This window comes from Argopecten irradians, chromosome 2, assembly GCF_041381155.1.
Source record: "Argopecten irradians isolate NY chromosome 2, Ai_NY, whole genome shotgun sequence".
Lineage (NCBI taxonomy): Eukaryota > Metazoa > Mollusca > Bivalvia > Pectinida > Pectinidae > Argopecten > Argopecten irradians.
Genome location: NC_091135.1, coordinates 21,661,148 through 21,688,876, shown reverse-complemented (window position 1 = coordinate 21,688,876; position 27,729 = coordinate 21,661,148). Strand labels below are relative to the sequence as shown.

The 27,729-nt window shown below is 35.6% G+C and overlaps 1 protein-coding gene and 2 pseudogenes across 12 annotated transcripts in view; 2 read left to right on the top strand and 1 right to left on the bottom strand.

Moving 5' to 3' along the window:
• The window catches only part of LOC138314815 (partitioning defective 3 homolog), a 51,619-nt gene extending 31,481 nt beyond the window's left edge, over positions 1–20,138 (bottom strand). For 8 of the 12 annotated variants that reach the window (XM_069255363.1, XM_069255365.1, XM_069255364.1 and 5 more), the window contains exons 1-5: positions 19,434–20,137; positions 10,426–10,530; positions 4,194–4,386; positions 2,411–2,508; positions 321–506 (exon numbers count right to left, since the gene is read on the bottom strand). In XM_069255363.1, coding sequence (XP_069111464.1) covers positions 321–506; positions 2,411–2,508; positions 4,194–4,386; positions 10,426–10,530; positions 19,434–19,559 — 708 coding nt within the window. In that variant the 5' untranslated portion in view covers positions 19,560–20,137. Of the gene's footprint in view, positions 1–320; positions 507–2,410; positions 2,509–4,193; positions 4,387–10,425; positions 10,531–12,828; positions 13,592–19,433 lie in introns of those variants that run through there. The other 4 variants (XM_069255371.1, XM_069255368.1, XM_069255375.1 and 1 more) reach the window with 3 other exon arrangements.
• A 1,711-nt stretch (positions 20,139–21,849) lies between these two features.
• Positions 21,850–22,405, top strand: LOC138316504 (uncharacterized; annotated as a pseudogene).
• A 26-nt stretch (positions 22,406–22,431) lies between these two features.
• LOC138316503 (uncharacterized) lies at positions 22,432–27,658 on the top strand (annotated as a pseudogene).
• Positions 27,659–27,729: the final 71 nt, after the last annotated feature.

Genomic DNA, 27,729 nt, shown 5'->3' with positions numbered 1-27,729 from the left:
GCTCTTTATAAATACACTTCAGTCTACATGCACAGTAGTTTTGTTTCTACACACTTTTTGAATTTATTGACATAACAGGTTCCCTGAGAAGAACCATACTCAGTACCTAGCAACTACCTCACATTGGTCAATTGAAAATCATGATAAAGAGGTAAATGGATGAGTGCTGCAATGCCAGATATCTAGCCTAATTAACCATCCACCAAATCTCAAAGATCTCCATTTACATTGTACCATTAATCTCAGACAACAAAATAAAATGTCTCAGAACAAATAATCTATATATAAGAAGATTTATACAGTGGAAATTGAATACATACTGGCTGTTGGTACTTGTCCTGCTGTCGTTCCTGTGCCTCCAACCATTTATACATATCTGGACGAGATCCAACGGACTGTCTCCAAGAATCCCTGGCAAATCGACTAAAAGGATTCTTTGATTTTCCTTCATCAAGAGATGCCTGTTTGACGTGCATAATTCCAACCGGCTTGACTTCATCTTTCACCTGAAAATCCATCCAACTGGTTCTGTTAATGAGCTTTCTCCTCATTTTTGACACCTGTGTACATTGGTATGTATATACATGTACACTCATGTATATAAATACCTATGGTCCTTTTCACAAAAACATCTTTACATCCTAATGCTGAAGAGGTTTTTGTTTTGAAAATAAACACATCACAAAGCCTTAAGTATGAACCATGAGCTGGTCTGAAGGCTTAATAGGATCCTGGGAGAAATTAAGTACTATCACAACATATGGTAGAGAACCCAATCAGTGGAGCAGTGTCAGAATCAACAGGACCAGGCCTGTGTGCTGATTATTATGTGTTTTGTGGGTAAGAAATAATAATATACACATAAAAGTAAGGGACTGGTGTGGAAAGTGAAATACACTGTAAGTTTGTCCCACTGCCAAGGTCAAAGGTCGTGTGATGGAATCTGGTTACTCAAGTGAATGAGTAAAGTGATAAAGTACCAGACCAGATTATGTCTATTAAGCATGGTTAGCTTTTATTGGAAAAGATATCAATAATTCTAATATCAATTTCAAAGTCCGTTTAAATACTAAATAAACTAAATTTGCTTATGACAGTAAAATTTAAAAATCTTGATTTTAATTTTAAGTATTTCGAAAAAAATCCATGAACATGTATGTTTCTAACTCATATTCTTTTTTATTCAAATGAAACTGACTAGACGTTTATGTCTAATGAATACTGTTCCGGGTTCTTACCTACACATAACAGGTATACCATGATACCTGTATCAACAGTCTAGGTAATGAAGTGTGCCAGTAAAGAATGGGTTAGGCTACTTATCATATACTATTACCAGATAATTATCAATGTTATTCTCTAGCTCTTTCTATATACAACATTCCAGGTGATTGGTATATATATATATACCAATCACTTTTTTTGTTAATTCATTTAAATGTTATGAATAGTGAAATCAGCATTTGAAATCTAAATGCTCCTAAGTAAACTACCAGGGCTCTTTAAAAACTATTTCCATTAAATTGTATTAATGTATAAATATTTCAAACTTAAGATATGTAACACACTTGTTTATACCCTTTTATACCATGATAATAAACATTGTATTTATCTACATGCAAGCCATTTATCTATCTACAGATATTGATTACTAACCATTTACACTATCATTATTTTTTTTCATGTTTTGTTTCCTTAATTTGAAAAAATCATTGTGATTATTCTGGGACAGTACAAATCTACCTCAAATAAGCTTTTACTCAGATATTTCTTTATATTTTGAATTTTAAGAATTTCTGAAACATTGAAGTCACCTGTACAATTGCATACTGACAAGTTTAATGTCTTTAATGCTTTAGATATCCCAATGCTGTAGTATTACGTACTTATTTCTCACTTTTCAGTACATTTAACCAACCAAAATGACTTTAAATGAGCCCTATAAGTGTCAAAAGATTTATCTGAACAATAATATATCCTGAGGTACCTTGGTGACGCTCTAATGGACAAATATATAAGGAAGTGACAGAACAGACCTAATTACACCCAAATACCTTTTCTCTTGGTCCAATGCCAGACAACTACAAATTACACACATAACTTCATACTGTTAATAAAAATTTTAACAGCTTTGTGATGAGGATCATAAAATTCCTTTAAATACCTTACATAATTATATATACATGTAATTCCATAGTGATGAATAGGTTAGAATGAAGCAGCAAAAAAAAAAAACCTTTAATATTTTCGCTTTACACACGTTCCCCAATTAAGGGGAGGTAATCTATCATATTGTGTTACAGGCTAAATAATATACAACTTTTATTATGGAGTCCAGAATGTCTGGACCTTTGTAACTGTTTAGATGTAGTAAATGACACTTATTTTAATATCTTAAAAGGATACAAACCTTGATTGGCTTGACCTTTAATGGTGATTCTGCTGACTGGTCATCCTCTGTAACATTCAACATAGGCTCACTGCCATGTCTGACCGTCAGCCCAGACCCTGTACGAGGAGGTAATAACACATTTAACGACAATAACAAAAGGATTATTCAAGATCTAAACATCTCTAATGAAGACATAAGTTGTACATGAAATTACAAAATGATTAGTTTGACCTTAAAAACTGATTCTGGGAAAAATAACTATAACAAAACTCTAGGTATATAGATACAGAATTATTTGGGACGTCAGGATGATTGTGATTTAATAGCTTAACGTCCTATTAACAGCCAGGGTCATGTCAGGACGTGCTAGGTTTGTTGGTTGAGGAAAGCAGGAGTACCCGAAGACAAGAGGCCCAAGGGCCTTAACGGTCATCTGATTACCTTGGCAATAATCATATAGGAAATTAATTAGATATCGTGTAATGGTAGCCATCTTCGATTTGGGATCAACCAGAGATGTAAGAACACTTAGACCATGTCAGGAACATTTCATGCAAGTTTCAGTCAAATTGCATCTGTAGAACTTGAGAAGAAGTTCAAAATGTGTTTTCAAGATGGCGGCTGTGGCAGCCATCCTGGATTTCGGATCGACCCCAAAAATAACAATACTTTGTCGGGACCATGTCAGAATCATTTCATGCAAGTTTCAGCCAAATCGCACCGGTAGAACTTGAGAAGAAGTTCAAAATGTGTTTTCAAGATGGCGGCTGTGGCGGCCATCTTGGATTTCAGATCGACCCGAAAAATAAGAACACTTTGTCGGGACCATGTCAGGATCATTTAATGCAAGTTTCAGCCAAATTGCATGACCGTAAAACTTGAGAAGAAGTTCAAAATGTGTTTTCAAGATGGCGGCTGTGGCGGCCATCTTGGATTTCAGATCGACCCGAAAAATAAGAACACTTTGTCGGGACCATGTCAGGATCATTTCATGCAAGTTTCAGCCAAATTGCACCGGTAGAACTTGAGAAGAAGTTCAAAATGCGTTTTCAAGATGGCGGCTGTGGCGGCCATCTTGGATTTCGGATCAACCCGAAAAATAAGAACACTTTGTTGGGACCATGTCAGGATCATTTCATGCAAGTTTCAGCCAAATCGCACCGGTAGAACTTGAGAAGAAGTTCAAAATGTGTTTTCAAGATGGCGGCTGTGGCCGCCATCTTGGATTTCGGAACGACCCGAAAAATAAGAACACTTTGTCGGGACCATCTCAGGATCATTTCAGGTAAGTTTCAGCTCAATCCCACTGGTCAAACTTGAGAAGAAGATTGAAATGTGAAAAGTTTACGGACGGCGGACGACGACGGACGACGACGGACGAAGCATGATGGCTATAGTCCGGGTCAGATGACCTAAAAAGCCACTGATCAGATCAGTATATCGCAACCCAGTGGTAATATGTCGAGAGGAGAAAAAAGTCACTACAGACAAAATTTAGAATGATCAACTTTTTTTCACTTTGACAAGACAGACAACCTTCAGCTGTCTTTTGATATTGCCTTGAGAACATAGACAACCTTTCGATGACCGCATCATCACCTTGACTATACATGTCAATGTCTTTGTTATCTCTTTGACAACATAGACACCATACTGATGACCTTTGTATCAAATTGATAAAATACAGATGAGCTTTTTATCTCCTTGACAACGTTAATAACTTGATGAGTTATATTTCCACCTTGTATCTAATATGGCTAGATAGATGACATTGATATGTGTCAGTATGAAAAGCTTGTACCTGTAGATAAATCCTTGGTTGTGACCACAATGTCATGCTGATCTCCCTGCAGTTCTTTCCGGGAGAAGGATGGACTCTGGTCCGGAGGGTTGAACATGTCCGGACTAGCTGTTCCAGCTGAACTAGCACTGGCTCCATCACCATTGTGTGGCTGGTAAACATTTCCTCCCTGCTCTTCATAGTCAGCGATTAACTGTGGGAGATACAGAATATACATGATAAACCACTATATAGTGCAGAATTATTTATCAGTATCTACAAATGTATCTATGACTGATCAATATTTTTAATAACTGCACTCATAATCCATGAATTTCATATTCCAGTGATGGAACTATACCATTATCAAAATTTCATTTTTTTTCTAAATTGCAATCCATGAAATAAAAGATACAGAGAAAATATAATATTTCATACATTGTCAGAAAGACACCCTTGCATGCATATATATGTGTACTCATTCAATCTAGCAAAAAAGTCAAAGCATGACAATGCAAATTGAAAGATAATGTGCAGTATCCAGGGTAGTTTGATTGACAGCTGGCTAACCAATCATTAAGTTTTTTTTATTGTGTCTTTATCATGATAAATGGACAGTTAACACAGCAAAATTGATACTGTATAGGTATTTACAAATACAATTTGTTTTTGCTGTTGACATAACTGTACTATTTTTAGCTTATATTAGACTAGAGACTTTCTAGGCATTGCATGATAAAAGCTGAGAGTTAAATGGACATTCAGTACATTTGTGTTCAGTAGTACTCCCAGGTAAAACTGGTAAATATAGGAAAACAACTGACACGCACCATTTGGTATTTGTATATTATCTACCTATCTGTAGTGATATTATTTTCCCCCATATAAATGTCATCTTTGTTGGTAAAACTAGCCGACATTTAGATTCTTCAGGCCTTTTAAACTTTAATGCTGTAGATGATAGTTTTATGTACCTAACACTCTGTGATTAGATCCTGTTCAAAGCTTTGGCAGCTTTATGTTCATATATTGATCTAAAGAAATACAGGACACACTCATCATTGATGCTCTGTTCATCGACAGATGGATAGCTTTAGCTTCCTACATGTATCTGGGCAGGTGCTGCTATGTTTTCCCCCGTTCTTTAATTCCTTAATTCTGAGCTTGTCTATATAGTCTAAGATATACCATCATAAGATACAGGAACACATGGTATAATTATGATAAGAGCCACACGTTTGACCTAAAACACCTTCATGCTAGTGGAGGTCACGACCTTGAGGTCACTCCCTAATAACACCAATTAGGGTCTTGAGAGTCCCCCAACACTATCCCATAACAATACTATAGGTACAACACTGTGGGAAAACCTACAGATAAAATACCCAGGATCTGAGTAGTAAAGGTCGATACAGCCGTTGGGCCGTGTAAGTAATTACTTTGAAGTTCATGTCCTCGCATAAATGAATCAGCAAACAAAGTTTGTGATCTTCAGGGAGTTTCAATAAATACATCTATCATTTGTGTACCTTCTGATTCCTTTTTTTTTATCTTTGAGACTGACTACATTTCACTGTATGTATTGCCTTTAAATTCATGAGATAGATTAAGCTATATATATGATTATATTTGACTTTTAATTTCACACTTTTCCTTTAATTTTAATGCCATCACACATGCTATATTTACTTTAAATCAAAACTTACATTAGACATTGCAAACCAAATAAGATGCAAAAATGTTAAAATGCAATTTTTTTAAAACAAAAAACAATATCATTGGTGATTTCCCTACAGTTAATTTTAATGACATTGCAAAAAAACTTTCAATGCATGTGCATGTATTCCAATTCTATATAGAGGATATATACACACCAAGGCCTGGATTTATTTCTGATACTCTTAGAAGCATTATTTACACGTGTTAAATTATCTTTAACTCATTAATAATTAAATATGAAATTAAAAACATTATTTACATGCATGTTTGCATTGGTACTTTAAAATTTCTCAGATTGATAAATGTAACATTACTATAAAGAACAAATAAATTAACCTGTAAAGCAGGTGTGTGGTTACCCCTTCTAATATGGCAACAACTCATCCGCATCAAAGCAGCTATGTAGACATATACAGCTTATGGAGAATATAATGCACTCACCATTTATCTGCAGCAGCATCTTCAGTATTAGTTAGACCAGTAATATTGATTTCAGTGACGATAAATCTACAGTTGGTGAAGTATTTATAACTTTTTATATTACCAGTATCATAAGCTTTTAATGACCTGTCGAAGGATAAATTTTAAATCATATCTAACTTGGACTGATTTTTAAAGTTAACATTATATCTCTTATGATCATACAACTTCAGACTGCTCTTAAATATGGGTACATTAGTGTCTGGTATGTGTGAGTGTTCTCATCTATATGTGACATTTTCATGTGATGACACTGTAAATCATCAATCAGTGGTCTTATAAAGCCTATAATATAGATCACAATCTTCGAGTAAATTTTCAGCTTTCATCTATTGCAAGTGAGCTATTTAGCTAGCTTAGCGTGTAAATATGTACGGTATAATAGCTATATACTAGACTACGTATACCTTATAGCTAATTACATGTATATACATGGTAACAAAAATAACCAGAATTTCTAACTTAAGCTTGAATTGATAATCAGTAAAGTAGGATAGTATACTATAATTAACTGTTAGGATGCACTGACTCATTTAGCATCAAGATCTATATATATAGATTCAAGATTGTAGTCAAGTTTTAGGCATGTGGAATATTGTCAGCTGTTATGTGTGTATATGTGATAATTACTTTACATGTACAAAAGTGATATACCTGATCTGATAATGTGATTATACAGAGCAGGCAGAGAGATGAAATATCTAGAGGATGAGGAGATAAAATGGAATGTTGTAACAGTGAAAACCAAGGATAAGGGGTACTGAAGGATAAGGGGCTAGCTGGGGGATAATAATTAATATACTGACAGGTATATTTTTATGGCCTCATTATGCTCTGAAAGCTGCATGACTGGACCTGTACAAGGCTAAGTTATACTACTACACTACTACTATGTTTTAAATTCATAATTTAGAAGGAATTCCATTTCTGGTAACACCAGATGTTCTCTTTTACAGAAGGCTAATGAAATAATTATATGGTGATGGAAACCATGTGTTCTCCACTGTGAACTGTAGCATCACCTGAGGGGGAGCTGCTACTGCATATACCTCCTGGGGAGGCTGGTGTAAATTTAAATTAACAAGTAAAATATAAATTTAATAGGGGGTGGATGGGGGAGGAGGTATCTAGATAATTTCAATAAAGAAAACATGGGAAACTAGGAAGCTATATTGCAAGCATCAGATGTAGTATCAGTCAGTAGATCTAATACAGCCAAACTACCATTTATTGTCCATGCCATTATATGTAGACCTCAATTTATCAAGCCAGGTGTACATGTATATAGGTCATATTTGATTCATGTACTAGGTCACACTGATGCACTTACTTAGTATATTTCTCTAGGGCTATAACCTTGGACTCTTTATCTGTCTTGTATGGGTCTGGTCATCAGTATGCATTGATATATCACTGGAAATTTGGCAGCTAATTATAGTAATTGTCTGTATCTATATGTACTGGTGTGTGAGTTTACATGGTACTTTGGTAGTTATTACAGCAACATGGAGATCTAGTATATAGAAACAAGTGGAGTGAAAGTACAGGGGAGATAATTGGACAAGAGGACCAAAAGGACAGAATAAAAATCTTATTTAATTAACAATTAAATGATTAATTGATATATATGTGTCCAAAGTGTAGATAACTCTGCATCATGAATATAGCAACTACAGGTTCTGGATTAATCAGCTAACTGCATGCATGCCCAGCAGTACAGTGTTTTAATATATCTTCAATATGGTAACGAAACTAATATACCCCAATAAAAACTCCATATCAACTTAAGATAATTAAAAAAAGCCATATATATAATACTGGCTATAGCTAACTAGGTATCATGGAAAATTGAACAAGCAGCAAGTACATGATATATAACAGATTAACAGCCCCAACCCACTTCCTCACCTCTTTAGCATAAAGATGTGAAAGACCTTGTTAACACTCCCATAATGCCTACCATACTATGCTGCTGGTATGTCTCAGTAGATTTTATACCTACAGCAGAGGCTGTGATATCCCGGTCAGATAATAGCTGACCTGCCTTATAAACCATTGAGATAGAAATAAAAGCCTAGACCTCCGATTTGTTTGCCATGACTGGACCAATTATTGTGTAGCCCCAGTTTATCACGGCTATAATAAAACACTTGATAGATAGTAAAAGGTTTATGGAGCCTGCAATGAAGATGTCCAGTACAATTTTGGTGTCTGGATTATTTTACAGGCCAATCAGACCAATTACTTTATCAACAGTCTTTATAAGCTAATGGCTTAATAGCCCCAAGTTATATGTTATTGATCAACGCTGGAATATCTTACATTGTGATACTAGACTGTACTGCCATGATTTTCTTTTGATTTTGAACACACTCAAAATAATAAATCAAAACCTCATTCCTGAATTTGATATTGCACTTTTGCTTTTGTTTCACACCTGATTATAATAACAAAGGATCATTTAATTATAAGCATCTGGTTATATCGGATGGAGGAAAGCCAGAGTCCCAGTGCAAAACCGTCAGTATTTATATATATAGCTGTACCTATATGCAACTGCCCCATGTGCACGTGGGATTCAAAATGAAATCCTGCATACAGGTCATGGGCAGCTTGTGGATCTTAACCACTTGGCCATCTGGTGATTTGGTATGCAATGTGTTTATTGATATTGTATACAAATTCCTTAAATACCTGTTTACCTTTAATACTATGGAAAATTAATTAACATCTGCTGTTGAACTCAAGAAGTAAGAACATGTAACTCTTCATATAAATAACACTGTTATTGAGAAATATCGTATATACACGTTAATAACTCCAGCTTCCTTCAGGTTTTAATGCCATTTTATCCATTCTAATGTTAGTAATGCAAACAATTTACCAATCTATGATTAACTGGATCAAAATTTGTTGGAATGTAATTAGAGTGCTAATTGAAATCCTCTGCTGAGTAGTGTACAGTCGAGTGATCATGAATATTCCAAATAGTACTCAGGTACACACACACACTGTAACACTGAGCACAATCACACCAAGAAAGCTTTTCACAGATCAAGACCAAATTAAACCATTTATCGAATTAAGCTGCCATCTGAACTTTAAAGCGGTCAATCGAATAATGCAAATGCCAAATTTTAAATGGCCATGTATAAAAAGAGTTGTGAATGAGTTAAGGTTTGGTTACTTGCCGACTGAGGTTGTGGGCACAGCTACATAGTAAACTAATAACCTCATTAGTGGACCAGTACACATTCCTCACCCTGACCAACTACAGTGTGTGTCAGCTGGGACCTGTCAGCAGTGTACAGGTACAGACTACCGACTCAAATAAAGTGGGTAACAAGTTAGGGATGGGAGAGCAGGTTGGACAGTCATTCCAATTGGTCACTAAACACACCAGCTACAAATATAGCTATACAAATATATAAGATATATGGTAAAATTCAGATCCTTCTGACAAATTACAGTCCCATGACCTATAGGGGTCAGATCACATTCTGGTGAACTTCACACATAATCCCTACTCGTACTTTGCATATTCTTCATTCAGTGAACCCCTGACTTTGTCTATATCATCTGCAATTATTTCATAAAAGCATGCAAAAGCTAAATTCCTTTAACAAAAGTTGGGACAACTACACTTGAAATAAACTTTTCAGATGCTAAATTTGAAGGCAGTGATTTATCTAATTCGACAAGTCAATGACCTAAAGATATCCTAGTTTTCCTGGTTAAGCCAATACATATCTTTCTTTTCAAACTTTGATCTCCAAGGAAACACGCAATCTCTTGATGTATGTAATGGCTCACCTAAAGGTAGATTTTAGGTGTTAACCATATATAGAAGACCATGTAGATTCATGTGTCAACAAACATCTTTTAGGTTAATGTCTTCTGTTTTTATTGTTATTTTAATTTGTTTGTTTTTTTCTTTCTTTTGTTTTTTGCTTGGAAATTTTTGTTGTTGTTCTGGTTATTTTTTTTATTTTTTTTTTTTTTGAGAAGTAGGGGAGAAGAGAGGTTGAAGCTAGGTGTTTATATTGCCTCTTACCTGTTCTCTATCATCCACCACATCATTGAGTACATCATCCGGGTCTAGTATTCCACCATCAGCACTGGTCTTCAGGTTGTGAACATTTACCCAGTGGTCACTTGACTGAAATGTAATTAACAGACGGTTAATTCATTGCAATAATACATTTAAGGTATCAGACAGGTAATCTGCTGTGATGATTTTGAATCTACAGTAAGTTCAACTAGTATACTGGCATCATTGACTACCTCTCGATACAAAGACCACGGCCACCTCATTAATTCATTCACCCCTAGAATCTCACAATGAACTGTTCCAACCTCTAAATCAAGAGAGGCATTTTTTTTAAAATATGTCTTCAGCAGGGGTGACTGAGTAAATCAAAAATTTTCTGTTTCTTTGAGGACATGATGCATTAGAATTAAACCTGTGTATTTTAAGACCACTTGTTCATGGTGTCTTTATAGACAGGTTTATAATTGTACATGTGAATAAGAAATTCACTACGTACACTTTCCTTAAAACAAAAATATTTTAAACTTGGTTCTGAACTATCCTTTTATACTACATCATATTTATAACATAATATTAATTGTGCATTATAATAACTGCAGCCAGACTTTGGGTTGTACAAATAAATGACTGGATTTTTTATCATCTTACATGATATATCATATATAGTACCTATATAAGAAATAAAGAATACACATTGTATTCAATTCAACATGATTTCAATAGAACAATATACTATACAGGCTGATATTAGACCTAATTGATTAAAATATGTTGTTCAGCAATGCAAGCACCTAGCTAATTATCAGCTGTCCCTTCATATATAAGTGTACTTAAAAGGATTGTGTCTTACATAACATGATCCATTAGCTAATGTTCGTGTAACATTGACCTGATCTGACATAATTATATGTACATAAACCGGGTGTACTAAATCCAAATTGTCTACATAAAGTTCTACTCCATCCTGTTAGTAGTTACATAACGTAAATATACTCTGGCTTTTATTGATAATACTGGGACGTCAATAGAAAGATCCCATCAGAGCTGTGTGCATGCATCAAGTCCCCACCACAGGTGTTAGAGGTATACATATCCTGATACATTGTGTTTGTGTAGTATCTATATCAATATTTGATTTGATACCAGTCAGCATTCCATGTTTAACTACAGGTAGAAACTCCACCCAATAGACACAATAGACCTGCTTTAATTAGCAACTAGGGTCCACTGTTTTCAGTACATTACTAGAATGTAGATCTTGGATTTGACATCAAAATCATCAAGACCAATAAGATCGGCTAGCTATTTATACCAAAGCACACTATATATATATATGTATACACTTGCTGAACTTTTTGACAGTATTAAATGCATTTATCTGTGCGATGATATATATACTATATACGCTACAAATCCACCAACTTCACAAATTAAAATTATCATCTGAAAATATATCATTACAGTAAAACACTGTTATAACGAACCTCTGGGGACCAACAAAATGGCTTCGTTATAAGCATAGTTTGTTATTTACATAATATATATATATCATATAGAAACCTTGATGGGGAATAAAAATTACTATGTTATAACCATGAATTTGTTGTGAGCGTGTTCGTGAAACCCATCCATTTTTTAAGGTATAATAATGGGCATAAAACTATATTTTTCTATATAAACTGGGAATACATGTGTATCAATTACTTTTTTAATTTTCCAAGTCAACATTTACCCTGGTAAACATTTTTAAGAGCATTTCCAAATCAATGTTGCCAGACACCAGGTGTATTATATACATGTACATAGTCTGTGAAATGTCAGACCAAGAATGTATCAGGTCCTGGACAAAGTAAACAGCCCAGGAGTCTGTTTACACAATACATACTGGCATGATAAAACTTTTATAAATCAGGAAATTTAATACTACAAATTATGAAGTAAATAGAATTTGCATTAAATCTCTGCAGACAAAGAACACTCATGAATGCATGATCATGACCATTTCACAGTTTTATATTGCAATACATGTACAGATTTTGAGTTATATTTAACTTGATGAATTCACAGCCAAGACAAAGGGTTTTTACTAGGTCCTTAAATTCTGACAGTTCTAAACAAGTTTTAAACTGACTCATGATCAGTTTGGATATATAAATTGGTATCTTCAATTTTTCAGAACTGAAATATAAAACTCCTTGATTTTCTCCCCTTAATCTGTAAAGCAGAATCGGATAAAAAAATATTGAAAGTAAATTAACTTATCAAATCCTTTAAGCTTATTATTTGAAGACAATCACCAGTATACATAAGCTCATGATTTACAAAAACTGGCCATGGTAATACAGATCTTTAGTGCTCATTTTATCAGTTTTAGTAAAATAATTATCATTATGTCAACAAACTTGCCTCATCAGAACTGTCTTCCTCCAGTATTACGGACAACATTACAGCCGTTGTTGTAGATTCTATCAATCTTAAGCTTCCTATCTTGATTTAAATTTTACGTTTTAATTTAAAATGAGACAGCTCCATCACACAAATATGTCCTCATGGGAATTATAAAACCCTGTCTTACTTTGAAGGTTAACGTTGCTGATCAAAGGTTTTATTCCAGGAATTTCTACACTCCATCAGTGTGATGTGTAACTGCAGTATACCATATTATCTTCTAAAAATCCACATCCATTGTCCATATAGAAATATGATCTACTGAAATATCTACCGATTAATACCTATGTGTCATTTGACGTCATATATCGGAAATTAATACTTGAAATACATGTACATTTTTTTTTTTGCCTGGATCAAATAATGAAGATTTGCAATGCTTAAGCATGCACGCAGTTCTGCAACCAACATTGATTAAGTACATTAACATTTATACAGCTTAGTTTAATATCAACTTATGTTGATCATGCATATGGCACGGATATGAAGTGTACTGTGTAGCACATCATGTTAACATTGTTTATCACTGTTTCATGCCTCTCATATTTCATGATCCAGGAAGATCGGATCCATCTCCACAGCAATTAAGTCTATGTTTAATGCCAGTATTAGTAGCTCTTACTAATGTAAAACCAGTCCTGAACAGTTGGATGAGATTTCAATGTTGAGCTTCACAATATATCAATTTCATCATATTTTTGCAATAAAAGTTAAAGAAAAAAACTAAAAATAGTAATCAGTCAGGAAAATGACAAACACATTCACATATACATATTATTCCACTTATAATTAAGCTTTCCAAGGAAATCCACCGAGATCAACACCATTTATCGAACAGATTTTGTTTCCGTGGCAACTATATCATGCAGTTAATGAAATGGCATCATTGCTCACTTAAGCTTTGTAATCCAGGAAAATTCTGTTTTAAAAAAGTCTTTTCCCCTTCCCCTGTTCACGATGCTTTAAGGTTCAGATTCAGTACCATGAAGACCAAATTGCAAGAGCATCTTGAAGATATCATGAGCGTCTTGTAGATCATTATGTGATCATCAGCCAACTCATCTCTCAACTTTGAGTAGATAATACGTTTATAAACCTGGTCAGCTAAACCCTAAGGCATACATTTACGAAGGAAAACCATGGAGATTATTCATTTGGTATTCAAAATATCACATAGCTAAACACACTTATCTAAGAGGTTTGTCCTTCAAAATCTTCAATGTCATGGTGATCACTGAATCTTCTTATATTACCAGGAGTTGTATTATCTCCTCTAAATATTAAACCAGCAGGTGTCAGGTCTTCTCACTACAGATATCTGGTAGCTTACATACAAAGTCTGTAGTAAAAGTACCAGAACACATTACTCCAAATGTATCCCACATAATGTTAACTCGATCATTCCAGTCACCAGCAGTACTTAGTGTAATCAATATATACCAGAAATACTTCAAATTATAATGCTTGATGTTAAAACCAATTTAAACCATAGAAATTCAGCATTGTATACAAGTCCAGCATGTGTATACTATACAGTTATCACTGTTTATGATGTAACACCATTGTCCTTGGTTCAACAAGATAGCTGATACAATTAATCATAATTCAAACAGATCAACTATAACTGATCAAAGTTTACCTTATGATCATGTAGATCAGATAAACTTACATATTATAAGATGCTATAACTTTTGGTTGAAAGATTAAGCTTTATATAACATCCTAATATTACAGCAAGCTTTATAGGGTCATTATAATTTAGGACAGCCTCATCAGAAACTGTATGCATTGTGTGTATGCATGTCTGTATAGTTAGGCTGTGATATTGTACAGCCATGTTGCAATTGTGTTTTCTTGCATTTGTAACAGTGGGCCATGGGCCTACATTGCCATTTTTGTTTTCTTGTAAGAGTGCACATTGACTTTACCCTATATATTGCTTTTTTTGTGTTCCCTAGCTGTAACAGTAGGCCAGCATATGGGCTTACATTGCCCTTTTTGTATGTATATATATGTACATTAGCATTAATTGTGCCTATATGGTATACCCTATATTCCCCTTTTTATATTTCTTTGTAACAGCTGCAGTGGGCCCATGGTCGTTGCCATTGGTCTAAATCAATTCTTATAGAATACATGGCATTATGCCGTATCTCACTGGCACATATATTTTATGCAACAGTCGCCACCAAAAGCAATATAATAGCAACAGTTCTGGTCTTTTAACAAAAACGGAATTTGATTAATAACATAATCTTGATGAAACAAAGTACAATTAGAAATTATATATTATCTAAGAATTTTAGAAATCTTTTTTGATCATTATAAGTACCTGGGTACATACGTATCAAGATTAATCATTAATAATTATGTTAATATAATTTCTAGTTAATCAAAGCTTCCACCATCATATTCAGATTTTTGGCAGACAATTTATGCGTGACCGTATATGTAAGTAAATTACTAGAAAGAACTTTCCAATGATCATGATCACCAGCTGTGCAGTCAGTAAAATTAAATTATAATTAGTCATGTGCATATCCGTGCCCACACTTGCACTTTGCATGCAATTCAATCACACATAAAGTCATTCATGATAAATATAGTGCAAATGGTCTATTTTATAAGGATCCTGGATCTGGATCCCAGAGTTGATCAACAGCTGCAAAAATTAAAAAACATCAAAGTTGGCCATTGGATTGCAAATTAATGAACAACTGTCTTTAATGTTCTAAAAAAATCAATGTGATCATGTTATGTTTTATCATTCTTACTTCCTATAGCTAGCTATATATGTATTCCTTCTTTACTCAAGGAAGGATTCACCCGATGACGGAAAATGATGTACCAGTATGTGGTATATCAAGATACACAAGTAGTCAAGTACATAAGGTTTATTTCTATTTTTGAAACCAATTGTCCTGGCAAAAAAGTGATAGCTTTACTTTGAAAATGCAAAATATAAAATAGTTGCGGCTTGCCACAAAAGTAATATTTTTTTTTTACAGTACATCAATTTAATACTAATGCATATGGTACCATCTAGGTAAACAAATTGTACATTTATACAATTTAATATAATACTACATATAAATAATATAAATTTTTATTTTAATACATATCTGAAGATTTTGCATTGTTATAATTGCAGATCTAGTTGAGCTAGCTCTATACTCATTAAATCCAGTGTATATAATATAATAATATGATCAATAATTAAATTACCTCGATTCAAAATATGGCATTTTGAATTCCAAAGGAATAAATTAATGACTGCATATACCTACCATACTTATAGTCCACCTCCAGGTGAATACACATTAATATTCAATCTCACATCACAAAGTCCTTAAAAACTGCCAATATGGTCATAATTATGGCATGCATGTAGCATCAAGAAAAAGTTACCAATTATATCCATCCATCAAAACCTAAGCACTGAAATAATAGCCCAGCATTATAATTAGAGAATCCATTCGTAATTTCATAGCAATTGAAGGAAGCTGCCACATAGTCATTTATGTTCAGCAACTCAAATGTAAGTACAAGTTTCTGTTTCTCTAAAAATTATAATAAATTGATGCAGGTGAATCTTGTAGTATACATGATACGATATGACATATGGTATCACGGAACTGAGAAGAGGAAATCAACATCACTAGAACTATCACCTGGCCTGTTAACACACACTCTGCACTGCTTTCTATGTATACATGAACATTGATATATTTATATAGACATCAAAACAAACAGCAAGGTCTGTTTCTGATATCATAGAGCCCAAAATTTCAAAATAGGTACAGTTCCTTCAGACCATTACAAATGAATCCCTGCTAATTCCCAGTAGATCAAAGACTTCCAGATGGGAACATATGCTGCTGCCATGTTGTTTATTTACAGACCATGAACTGCTGAGACAAGGGGCAGGTTCTTATCCCCCTTGCCAAGACAGCAAGACTGAAACTGTAAATGCCTTAAGTAAATGTTTTAGGTAATGATTGTATTGAGTTAGAATCCACGACTGCGGAAACGATCTGCATCAATGACGAATATCTTTGCCGATTCATGTAAAAAATGACAAGCCGTACGAACACTAAAACGTGTTGACCATGCCGATATGAAGTGTTCATGGAAACATATATCGGCGTATTTTATTGAAAATAACCTCCAATTAAATATGAGCACTGTCCACAATTCGTAGTTATTGATAATTAAATTAAATCACCCGTGAATTAACTTGAATTAAATGACAAAAAATAACAAGCACACAAACAGTTGTTTACTACGTGATTTTTCTATGCCGATAAAACAAACAAAAAGAAGTTCCGATATAAAGTCATTTTGGTGATATTTTTAATTACTCCATTGCTCAAATCCATCATCCAGTAAACTGAAAAATAGGTGGGGGGTCTTATTTGCAGACATCCCCCCTAAGTCTGAAAATGTGTCAAAATAGGTGGGGGGTCTTATTTGCGGGAGGGGTCTTATTTGCAGTGAAATACGGTATTCTGACTTCCAGCATATGAGTAAAGCACCAATATGATTATTTTTTATGATACTAATATAAATTGGATTTAATATACTAGGGTTAGGGTACATGTCATACATAGCATGGCTTAAATTTTACATTTTTTGTCACTTGCTGAAAATATGAAGTACACTAAATTTGTACTTGCTAAAATATTTTTTTACTTATAATTTGATATCACCTATAATACCATGATCAGTAACAGGTAATTTTTTCCCAAAACTGCTCTTAATTATTGCAATTAAAATTTCCCAATTTGTTACAAAACATTTTTCCCGAAATACCCTGAAAATCACTGACAATTTTTTAAGGCGTTCGAGTCAGCTACCTCTTACTCTAGCTATATATAACTAGCTATATAGAACACCAAAATTCAAATCTTGACAAGACCTGATGCAAGGAGATATAGCTCTAGAGATAAGATGATACTCAAAATTTTGATAAGTCCCATCTATCGGAAATTCATGCATATGGCCAGGACTCATCTTAGTAAATCGTGGAAGTCATGTTAATCCTTAAGCTTGTACAATGTAATGCATATGGGACACAACTATAATTGTATCATACAATTATAGTTGTGTCCCATATGCATTACATTGTACAAGCTTAAGGATAAAACCCCATCCACTTGCAGATGCAGCTGCGACTTTAAGCACTAGTCAGATGCTGCCAATTGTAAAAAAAAATTTTTAATGAACTAGCTAGTCCGATTGGACTAGTGGTTGGTTCTTCACCCAATTAAAATCAGTATAAAATGGTCTATTCATGACAACGATGGTCAATTGCATTTTCAACACTTTTTTAATGTCCTCTGTATGCGATTATTTCATTCTGAAAGCCTCATTTTGTGAGAATTTGCATTCATCAACGCATCTATGCAGACTGTACCTTGGGTCAAAAATTGTAATCGGCTGTATTTATTTAATTTGGACTAGTGATTAAATAACCGGACTACTAAATTTTTGGGTTTTACTAGTCCAAATGACTAGCAACGAAAAAAAATAACGTCACAGACTGCAGATGCTTTGCTGAACTCACGATATTATCAATATTAGCATTAAATGGCAACCATGATGAGAGATCATGACAGCTGCATGTAAAATCCAACACAATATCATTTAATTAGTTATGCATGCACATGTTGTCCTTGTATTGTTTCTTTTTATTTATTAAGTATTGAACAAAATTTGTATCATCCAGACTAAACACACACAAATTTGAAATTCATAATCATATATTGCATACTGTATCTCTTTCATATAATATTATATATCTAAAACCTATGGCTTCTATGATAAGATTATTAGGGTTTTGATAATGCATATTTGATTGGATACACTGATCTTGAGCTGCAGGCTCACAATGTTTCCCAAACTAGGTTGTTAGCCAAAGTTTTGCAAAAACACATGAATATTTTGGTGCTTGGTAAGCAATGAATCATCCAAAATAGATTATTGGAGTATTGTGCAGTAAATGTTACTGCCTAGGGCCTAGAGGCAATAATACTTGTACAGTGCACTAGCTACACAGTACGTACATTCCAATTTCCCTACACAAGTAAATGGAACTTCATTGTCTGTTACCTGCAGCACAACAGTATCAATAGGGTCAGTAGTCATGAATAAAATGAACTATTTCCTGAATTGACACACAACTACATACAGTAGATCTAGGTGTAATTTAATATTGACAGTCCCTTAACATGACATGGTTCTGACCGTACCCCCTTTTGGTACCCCAGGGTAAAAATTCCGATAATAATAGTGTTACAGTGATAACAGCAATGGCAGTTCCACAAGTGCCTGGTTTAATAAGATGTAGAATAAGTATTTGTAATCTTCTAATTCCATCACACCCATCACTGAACACACCTGAAATTTGACACCCCTTTCATTACTGGCGTCTGTCAGCCATTTTATAGATTGGTAACACATCGGATGTCTCACCTGTACCCAGTCGTTGTATACTTGTCGGGTTTTGTAATTACGTGGTTTACTTAATGTATATACACTTTATACGAAACATTTATATTTACCTTTCCTACGGCCTTCTTGTATCGTAAAACAGCTTTAGAGATTAATTCTCCAACCAAGATGTGCCCGTCACCACAGGGTACGATGACTCGAACTCGATCAAAACAAACAGTCACTTTCATCGGCATCGTTTGATCTTTGTTCACAGGAATTTTTATCCATTAAGAGAAACAGAGTTTCATCGCAACATCACAATTGTTTCACATATAAACAGTCTAATATGACATGTAAACAACGAAAATAGACACCGTTTGGCAAGTGCCCAAGTGGGGGCCTCATAATGAAAAGGTCAAACTTCTACAATATGGGTCCGAATAACAACATATATGGGTAAATTAGTATTCCATTCATAACTTACGAATATTCTGTAATGTTCAACACATATATTCTTTCAGAAAGGGTTATAACCCAACTGGGCACAAACAAAAACAAACATCGTACCCTCCGTTTCTGAACGCACCCGTGTGTACAGTACACACCTGGCCAAAACGGACGTATGAATATTCCCGCGTTATTTGAGTTCACGTCACCTTATGTAGTGTTATATCGAATTATTCCACGTAAACCTGCATCCGAGTGCTGAACTTGATTCATTTTTCAGTAACTTTGACACTTTTTCTTAAATATCCTGTCTACGATCCGGCACACAGTCCAATGTGTTTCGTTATTTACAGTGGGTGGCCTCGTTTTGAATTGAATTAAGGGGCACCTGTGGGGTAATCGAAATATCAATTTAAAAGGTAGGCAGAGTAGTCTCCCTTCCTACATCCACGCTTTTGGAAAATTAATAACTGTCTAAAAATATTGTAGAAAGAAGTAAACATAATGGATAATATAACTAGATATATAGATAAGTAACAACAAGAATAACTTAAGCCAATATTGCTTGTGGTTGCATATCTAGTCCACTGTAACTTTTTCAGCTAAACTTTCAAACTTCAAGTAAAATGTCACCGGTTTTGTTTTTGAGCGCGACAAGTTTCTAGTAAATGTAAAAGACTTGACATAATGTAAGCTAAATCAGAGATTAATAAGTTACCCGATAAATATAACCAAAATATTTTTTTATAATTTATTTTTTATTTCATTTTCATGTGCAATACACCACATAATAAATACTTGTATTCTTATTCACATTCAATGTCTCTATCACCATTGATCACGCTCTTTCTCAAAATATCTTACTCATATCCTCATCACATCATCAATCGTCACCATCATCACAGCCAACATCGTTCCATGATTTTCATCATCATCATCATCATCATCTATCTCATCATCATAACATCATCTTCATCCTCAATATCATCATCACCACCATCATCTTTATCATCATCAACATAATTATTATCATCCTCATCTTCATCAACATTCATCATCACATCGTCTTTATTATCTATCATTTATCACACTTCATACTTTCATCTTATATTAATCATTCAAGAACAATCACACTATTCCGTCCACACATAAAAAAAGCATACATAATCATATATTCTCTTCTCTCATACTATCTTTCACTCATGAAGGCTGTTATTAGTAAGGTGGTAATAGTAGATTAAATGTATGCTAAGCCATATAATACAAATGTATATACAATGTATATATTGATAGAGGTATATTGTACTTATAAGTAGAGCAGAAAGAAAAGAAAGGAAAGTATAGCAAGGAAATAAGATAAAGATTTATATAACCAATATATAACATTCACAAAACTTAATAATAATAATAAAAAATAAAATCCATTGCCAACGATTTTTCAAGGTGCACAAAATTATGGTAACGGATGGCATACACCTTATATATAATGATTAAAGTTTAATTTTAATAACTCAAGTAGGTACTAATTAGTCAATAATTTCACTGCTTTTACTTATTTTTACACAAAAAAGAAGAGTTGTGGCGCATTGATATCTTAGGCTCTTAGCTATATTTAATAGTTTAGTTGGGCCAATGACTATACCGCTTTTAAAATTCCCCACGAAAACATTCTGTCATTCTGTATGTGTGAAGTCATAATATTCGACGCACAATTCGTTCAGTCTTTGGGGGGAAAATGAAAAAAAAAACCTCAAAATTCTAACCTATGAAATTAAATTATGATAATAGAAAAATGCAATTGATGTCATGGCTTTATAGATTTACAGATTTTATCTAACTGCCGGTGCAACGCGAGCTGGAACAGCAGATGTTGACAGACACCTTCGCTTGTTGATATTACCAGACTTCTGGCACGTCCCCATGCACGCCTTTCATTATCCTGGTATTCAATACGACACATAGTTCGTGCTACATGGATTTTGAGTTGATGCGACATGTATATTAATGATGCAGTATTAGCACTTACAAACTGTATTATTGTATGAAATATATTTCGGATCATGCTTCAAATTATGTTGCGTTTTTTATTAGATACACATGCAGGTCTGTTGTATCACTATCTTTAAATGTTTTGTTGAAGATGACAAACTGTTCAGAATCAATTCGTTGCTGAACCATTTATACAAAATTTCTCAAGAACTGTTCCAAGCGTTTCGTAAAGTAGTCATAGATGAAAGAATTGTTTGCCTCAAGACATACATTTTCAGGAATACGTCAGTTTATAAAAGATAAACCTGTTGAGTTTGGTTTAAAATCATGGATTCTTGCAGATACGGAAACCGGATATACATACAATGTTTTTGTTTTCTTGGGTAAAAAGAGGTAAGAAATACCGTGTTGTTTTTAATCTTATCATCTCCCATGTAAAGTTGTATCAATGTTTATCTGTAGACATTTATTTATACATCTGTGTATTTGAAAAAAAATACTATCCAAATCTGCCTATCTACTATAAGAGAAAATAGTTCAGCAATGCCTTTATGTTTTAAAAACTCTGTAGAACAGTGTGAAATTTTGCAATAGAGATGACTTAAGATGGCATAGAAAGAATGGATATGTAACTGTTCAATGGTTTGTTTGTTTGATTGATTAATTAACATCCTATTAACAGTCAGGGTCATGTATGGACGGCCTCCCATGTATGCGGTGTGTAGCGTGTATGTAGTGCGAGGTGCGTGTTTTTTTTTAATATTCGTGTAGTGTCTTCTAGTATAGTGGAACTGTTGCCCTTTCACTGAAAAATGTTGCCGAAGATACCAAGCAACACACCCCACCCGGTCACATTATACTGACAACGAACCAACCAGTCGTCCCACTCACTGTATGCTGAGCGCTAATTAGCGGGAGCAGAAACTACCACTTTGGTGTGTCCCAGCTAAGGGACAGAACCCAGAGCCTACCTCGCAGCCGCTCGATTCCCGGCCGGGGCCGGATATCGGACGATACTTAACGATGTGTGAAGGATATGTGGCCGGTTATGAAAATCTACGAGACACTGGAGAGATTTTAACTTCGAGTCAAAATTCTTCGGGCACCATCCCGAAGCTGCCTGAAAGCCTTGGCCACCTGCTGGACATGTCTGGTGTCCGGCCGGGGACCAGGCCAAAATGGCTAAAAATCATTCCGGGAGAAAATTCTAAGCCTAATAGGAAGGGGTTGTGACCAAAACATAACTATTGTGTCACCTATTCACAAGGTTTTAGATGTTTTTCGTCATGTGTTCGTACTATTAGACACAGAACTGGTTTGAAGAAAATCACTGTGTCACAGCTTGCTATTGTAAACCCCTATAATCACGGTATACTAGGTGTAAAGTAGTCAATTTGTCTCCCAGTATCCTTCATATTTAAGATGTAAACTCCATTGGAGGAAAGTTCTATTATTTTATTCTATTGACATTATGATTGTAAACGCATTTGTTTTGTATACGCAGTCTACAAGCAGTTTTTCATCACATTTCGACAGCCTGAATTTAGGGAAAGCATTTTCCAATATATTTTTGATACGTATGGAAAGAAAGAGAAGAAAACTGTATCATCATGTTTACCAGTTGTATCAGAAAAGAGAGTTGATTGTGTAATGCTAAAGCCAAAGGTTCCTTTGCCTAGTAGATAGGCAGCGATGAAATGTGAGGTGTGTAATGTTGTCTTTGTTTGACCAGAGATAGAAACTGTTTAGATTGTGGTATGCACCTCAAAGAAATGATCTATCAATTTAGGTATACAAAATATCACTAGTTTAAACAGTTTAAACAAATTGTACCTGCACCTGCTGCCCCTATTGCATGATAGTAAAAGGCTACTACATTTAGGATATCATCTTTTTTCTTCTTCCTCATTAACTTTATTTTTCCTAACGTGTCCCTTGACACCGCCTCACATTTGGCCTTCTCGCCCCTGCGAGGAAGGCTCTGGGTTATGTGCCTTTGCCGAGACACATCACAGTATATGAAAGTGGTAGTTTATACTCCTGCTTAGCGCTCAGCTTAAACCAGTAACTCCAAATATACTAATCAATGTAAAGCAAAACGCCTAGTATCCTTTTTATCAGAGTTGCCTCCCCTATGCTCTCTGTTGTTCATCATTTATAGTACTAGTACTACTATTCACGTGCCACAAAGGCAACAACAAATACAATATAGAAATTTAAATGTATACATTGCTATGAAATCATTAATCATTTTCTACAATAGTTACTATTCACAACAAGAGGCCCATGGGCCTTAACGGTCACCTGAGTTCGTTTAGAATGAAACAATGACATGAACACTAATATACTGGCCTTTGAATTCGGTCAGTGATTTTATAAATTTGACTTTTTCATCTATGAAGAGTATATGCTTCCATCACATCTGTGATCTCAGAAGAAGATTTTTTGGAATTTCAAGTTATTTGGACCCTATTTGGCCCCGCCGCTCTGGTCCCCCATGGGGTCAGCGAGGACCGAAATGGATGTTAAAATGCTATATCTCAGGATAATAATTCTAATCAAGTTGGACTCCTTTCCTATGAAAATTGAGCAAATAATGTTCATAAATGTGTTTTCATATATAAACTAAAATAAACTTTACCCCTCCCCAGGGGGAAACGTGAGACCCCAGGGTCATATAGTTCACATTTTCTTTTATAAAACACCTGAAGACGTTTCCATCCATAAAGAGTATTTGATTCTACCATTTCCAGAATTTTAGAAAATTTCTGAAATGTTAGCCTATTTGACCCCATTTAGCCCCGCCCCTCTGTCCCCACGGGGTCGGCCAGGAACAATATGGATATGAGGTTATAATTCTAACTAAGTTTGACCCATATCCTACGAAAATTGAGCAAACAATGGTCATAAATGTGTTTTCCATATATACAAATGTAAACTATAGTAACCACAGTCTCCCAAAACACGCATATCGCACTTCACACACTGCATACATGAGAGGCCGTCTTTAAATGACCCTGTCGTCAGTGTAAATTAAACTTTCTGCCTTTGGAGTTGTGTGTGATGTGTCTATCGCAGAAAAGCTTTTCATCGAGTTTTTTTCTGCCCTGCAGGTAGGGCGTTAGAATTGTACCTGCTGCCCCTATTGCATGATCGTAAAAAGCGACTAAATTTAGGATCTTATCTTTTCTCTTCTTCTTAACTGACTTTATCTTTCCTAATACCTTCCTTGGCACCGCCTCACTTTTGGCCTGGAGTTGAGCGTTCGCCCCTGTGAGGAAGGCTCTGGGTTCTGTCCCCTGGCCGAGACACACCAAAGTCCATAAAAGTGGTAGTTTCTGCTCCTGCTTAGCGCTCAGCATACAGGGGGTGGGACGACTGGTTCGCCCGTTTTCAGTATAATGTGACCGGGTGGGATGTGTTGCTTGGTGTCTTCGGCGGCATGCTTCAGTGATGTAGCACTATAAAAAGGGCAACAGTTCCACTATACAAGAAGACACAACATGAATATACCGCAGTCTCCCAAAACACGCACCTCGCACAACATACACGCAACACGCTGCATACATGGGAGGCCGTCCTTACATGACCATTGCTGTTAATAGGACGTTAATTAATCAAACAAACAAACAAAAAAGCGCGTATGATGTGCGGGTATGTTTTGGGAGACCTCGGTATATTCGTGTTGTGTCTTATTGTATAGTGAAACTCTTGCACTTTTTATAGTGCTATATCACTGAGCATGCCGCCGAAAATATCAAGCAAAACACCTCACCCGGTTAAATAATACTGAAAACGGCAAACCAGTCGTTCCACTCCATTTATGCTGAGCGCTAAGTAAGAGCAGAAACTACCACTTTTATAGACTTTGGTGTGTCTCGGCCAGGGGACAGAACCCAGAGCTTTCATCACAAGGGCGAGCGCTCAACCAAAGGCCAAAGTTAGGCGGTGTCATGGGAGAGGTTAGGAAGGAAAACGTAAGGTTGAAGAAAGAAAAGATCCTAAATTTAGTCGCCTTTTACAATCATGCAATAGAGGCAGCAGGTACAATTCTAGCGCCCTACCGGCATGACATTTCAGACAAGATCAGGACAAACACGCTTGTTTGATTATTTTAACGTCCTATTAACAGCAAGGGTCATGTGTGCAGTGTGTGTGCAGTGGTTTGGGAGATTGCGGGTTGTTCGTGTTGTGTCTTCTTGCATAGTGGAAATGTTACCCTTTTTATAGTGCTATATCACTGAAGCATGCCGCCGATTACACCAAGCAACACACCCCACCCGGTCACATTATAGTGACAACGGGCGAACCTGTCGTCCAACTCAAGTTATGCTTAGCGTTAAGCAGGTGCAGAAACTACCACTTCTATAGACTTTAGCGTGTCTCGGCCAGGGGACAGAACCCAGATCTTTTCTCACAGGGGCGAGCGCTCAACCAAAGGCCAAAGTGAGGCGGTGTCAAGGGAGGGGTTAGGAAGGAAAACGTAAGGTTGAAAGAAAGAAAAGATCCTAAATTTAGTCGCCTTTTACGATTATGCAATAGTTTGTTTGTTTGATTAATTAACGTCCTATTAAGAGCTATGGTCATGTAAGGACGGCCTCCCATGTATGCGGTGTGTTGCGTGTATGTTGTACGAGGTGCGTGTTTTGGGAGACTGCGGTATATTCATGTCGTGTCTTCTTGTATAGTGGAACTTTTGCCCTTTTTATAGTGCCATATCACTGAAGCATGCCGCCGAAGACACCAAGCAACACACACCCCACCCGGTCACATTATACTGACAACGGGCGAACCAGTCGTCCCACTCCCTGCATGCTGAGCGCCAAGCAGGAGCAGGAACTACCACTTTTATAGACTTTGGTGTGTCTCGGCCAGGGGACAGAACCCAGAGCCTTCCTCACAGGGGCGAACGCTCAACTCAAGGCCAAAAGTGAGGCGGTGCCAAGGGAGGCATTAGGAAAGATAAAGTCAGTTAGGAAGAAGAGAAAAGATAAGATCCTAAATTTAGTCGCCTTTTACGATCATGCAATAGGGGCAGCAGTTACAATTCTAACGCCCTACCTGCAGGGCTAGATTATGCAATAGAGGCAGCAGGTACAATTCTAACGCCCTACCTGCAGGACATTTCAGACTAGATCGAGACAAACACGCTTGTTTGATTATTTTTACGTCCTATTAACAGCCAGGGTCATGTATGCAGTGTGCAGCGTGTGTGAAGTGGTTTGTGAGATTGCGATATGTTCGTGTTGTGTCGTCTTGCATAGTAGAAATGTTGCCCTTTTATAGTGCTATATCACTGAAGTATGCCGCCGAATACACCAGACAACACATCCCACCCGGTCACATTATACTGACAAAGGGCGAACCAGTCGTCCCACTCCCTGTATGCTGAGCGCTAAGCAGGTGCAGAAACCAACACTTTTATAGACTTTGGTGTGTCTCGGCCAGGGGACAGAACTCAGAGCCTTCCTCACAGGGGCGAACGTTCCACTCCAGGCCAAAAGTGAGGCGGTGCCAAGGGAGGCATTAGGAAACATGAAGTCAGTTAGGAAGAAGAGAAAAGATAAGATCCTAAATTTAGTCGCTTTTTATGATCATTTAATAGGGTCAGCAGGTAAAATTCTAATGCCCTACCTGCAGGGCCATAAAGCTTAATACATATATATATTTAAAATGTTTAAACAGAAAACATTAGCCATACACAATTTTTAATTTGGTATGATTTAGAGATTGTATCTTTTTATCTATAATACATAATTACTTTCATGGATTCATAAGGATCGTATTTACATAATTATTTTCTATTTTTATTTCTACAGAATGCCTGGAGATGGTCCTAAACCATACACCTGTGTCAAATGTGGCAAAAGAAGAAACCGAAAAACAGGAGATGGCTGAGTGGACTTCCGGAATATAAAGAATCAGTTACCTGTTTTATAGATAGTGACATGCATGTGTACTTGCACAGATTTCTCTTGGCGTCAAAAG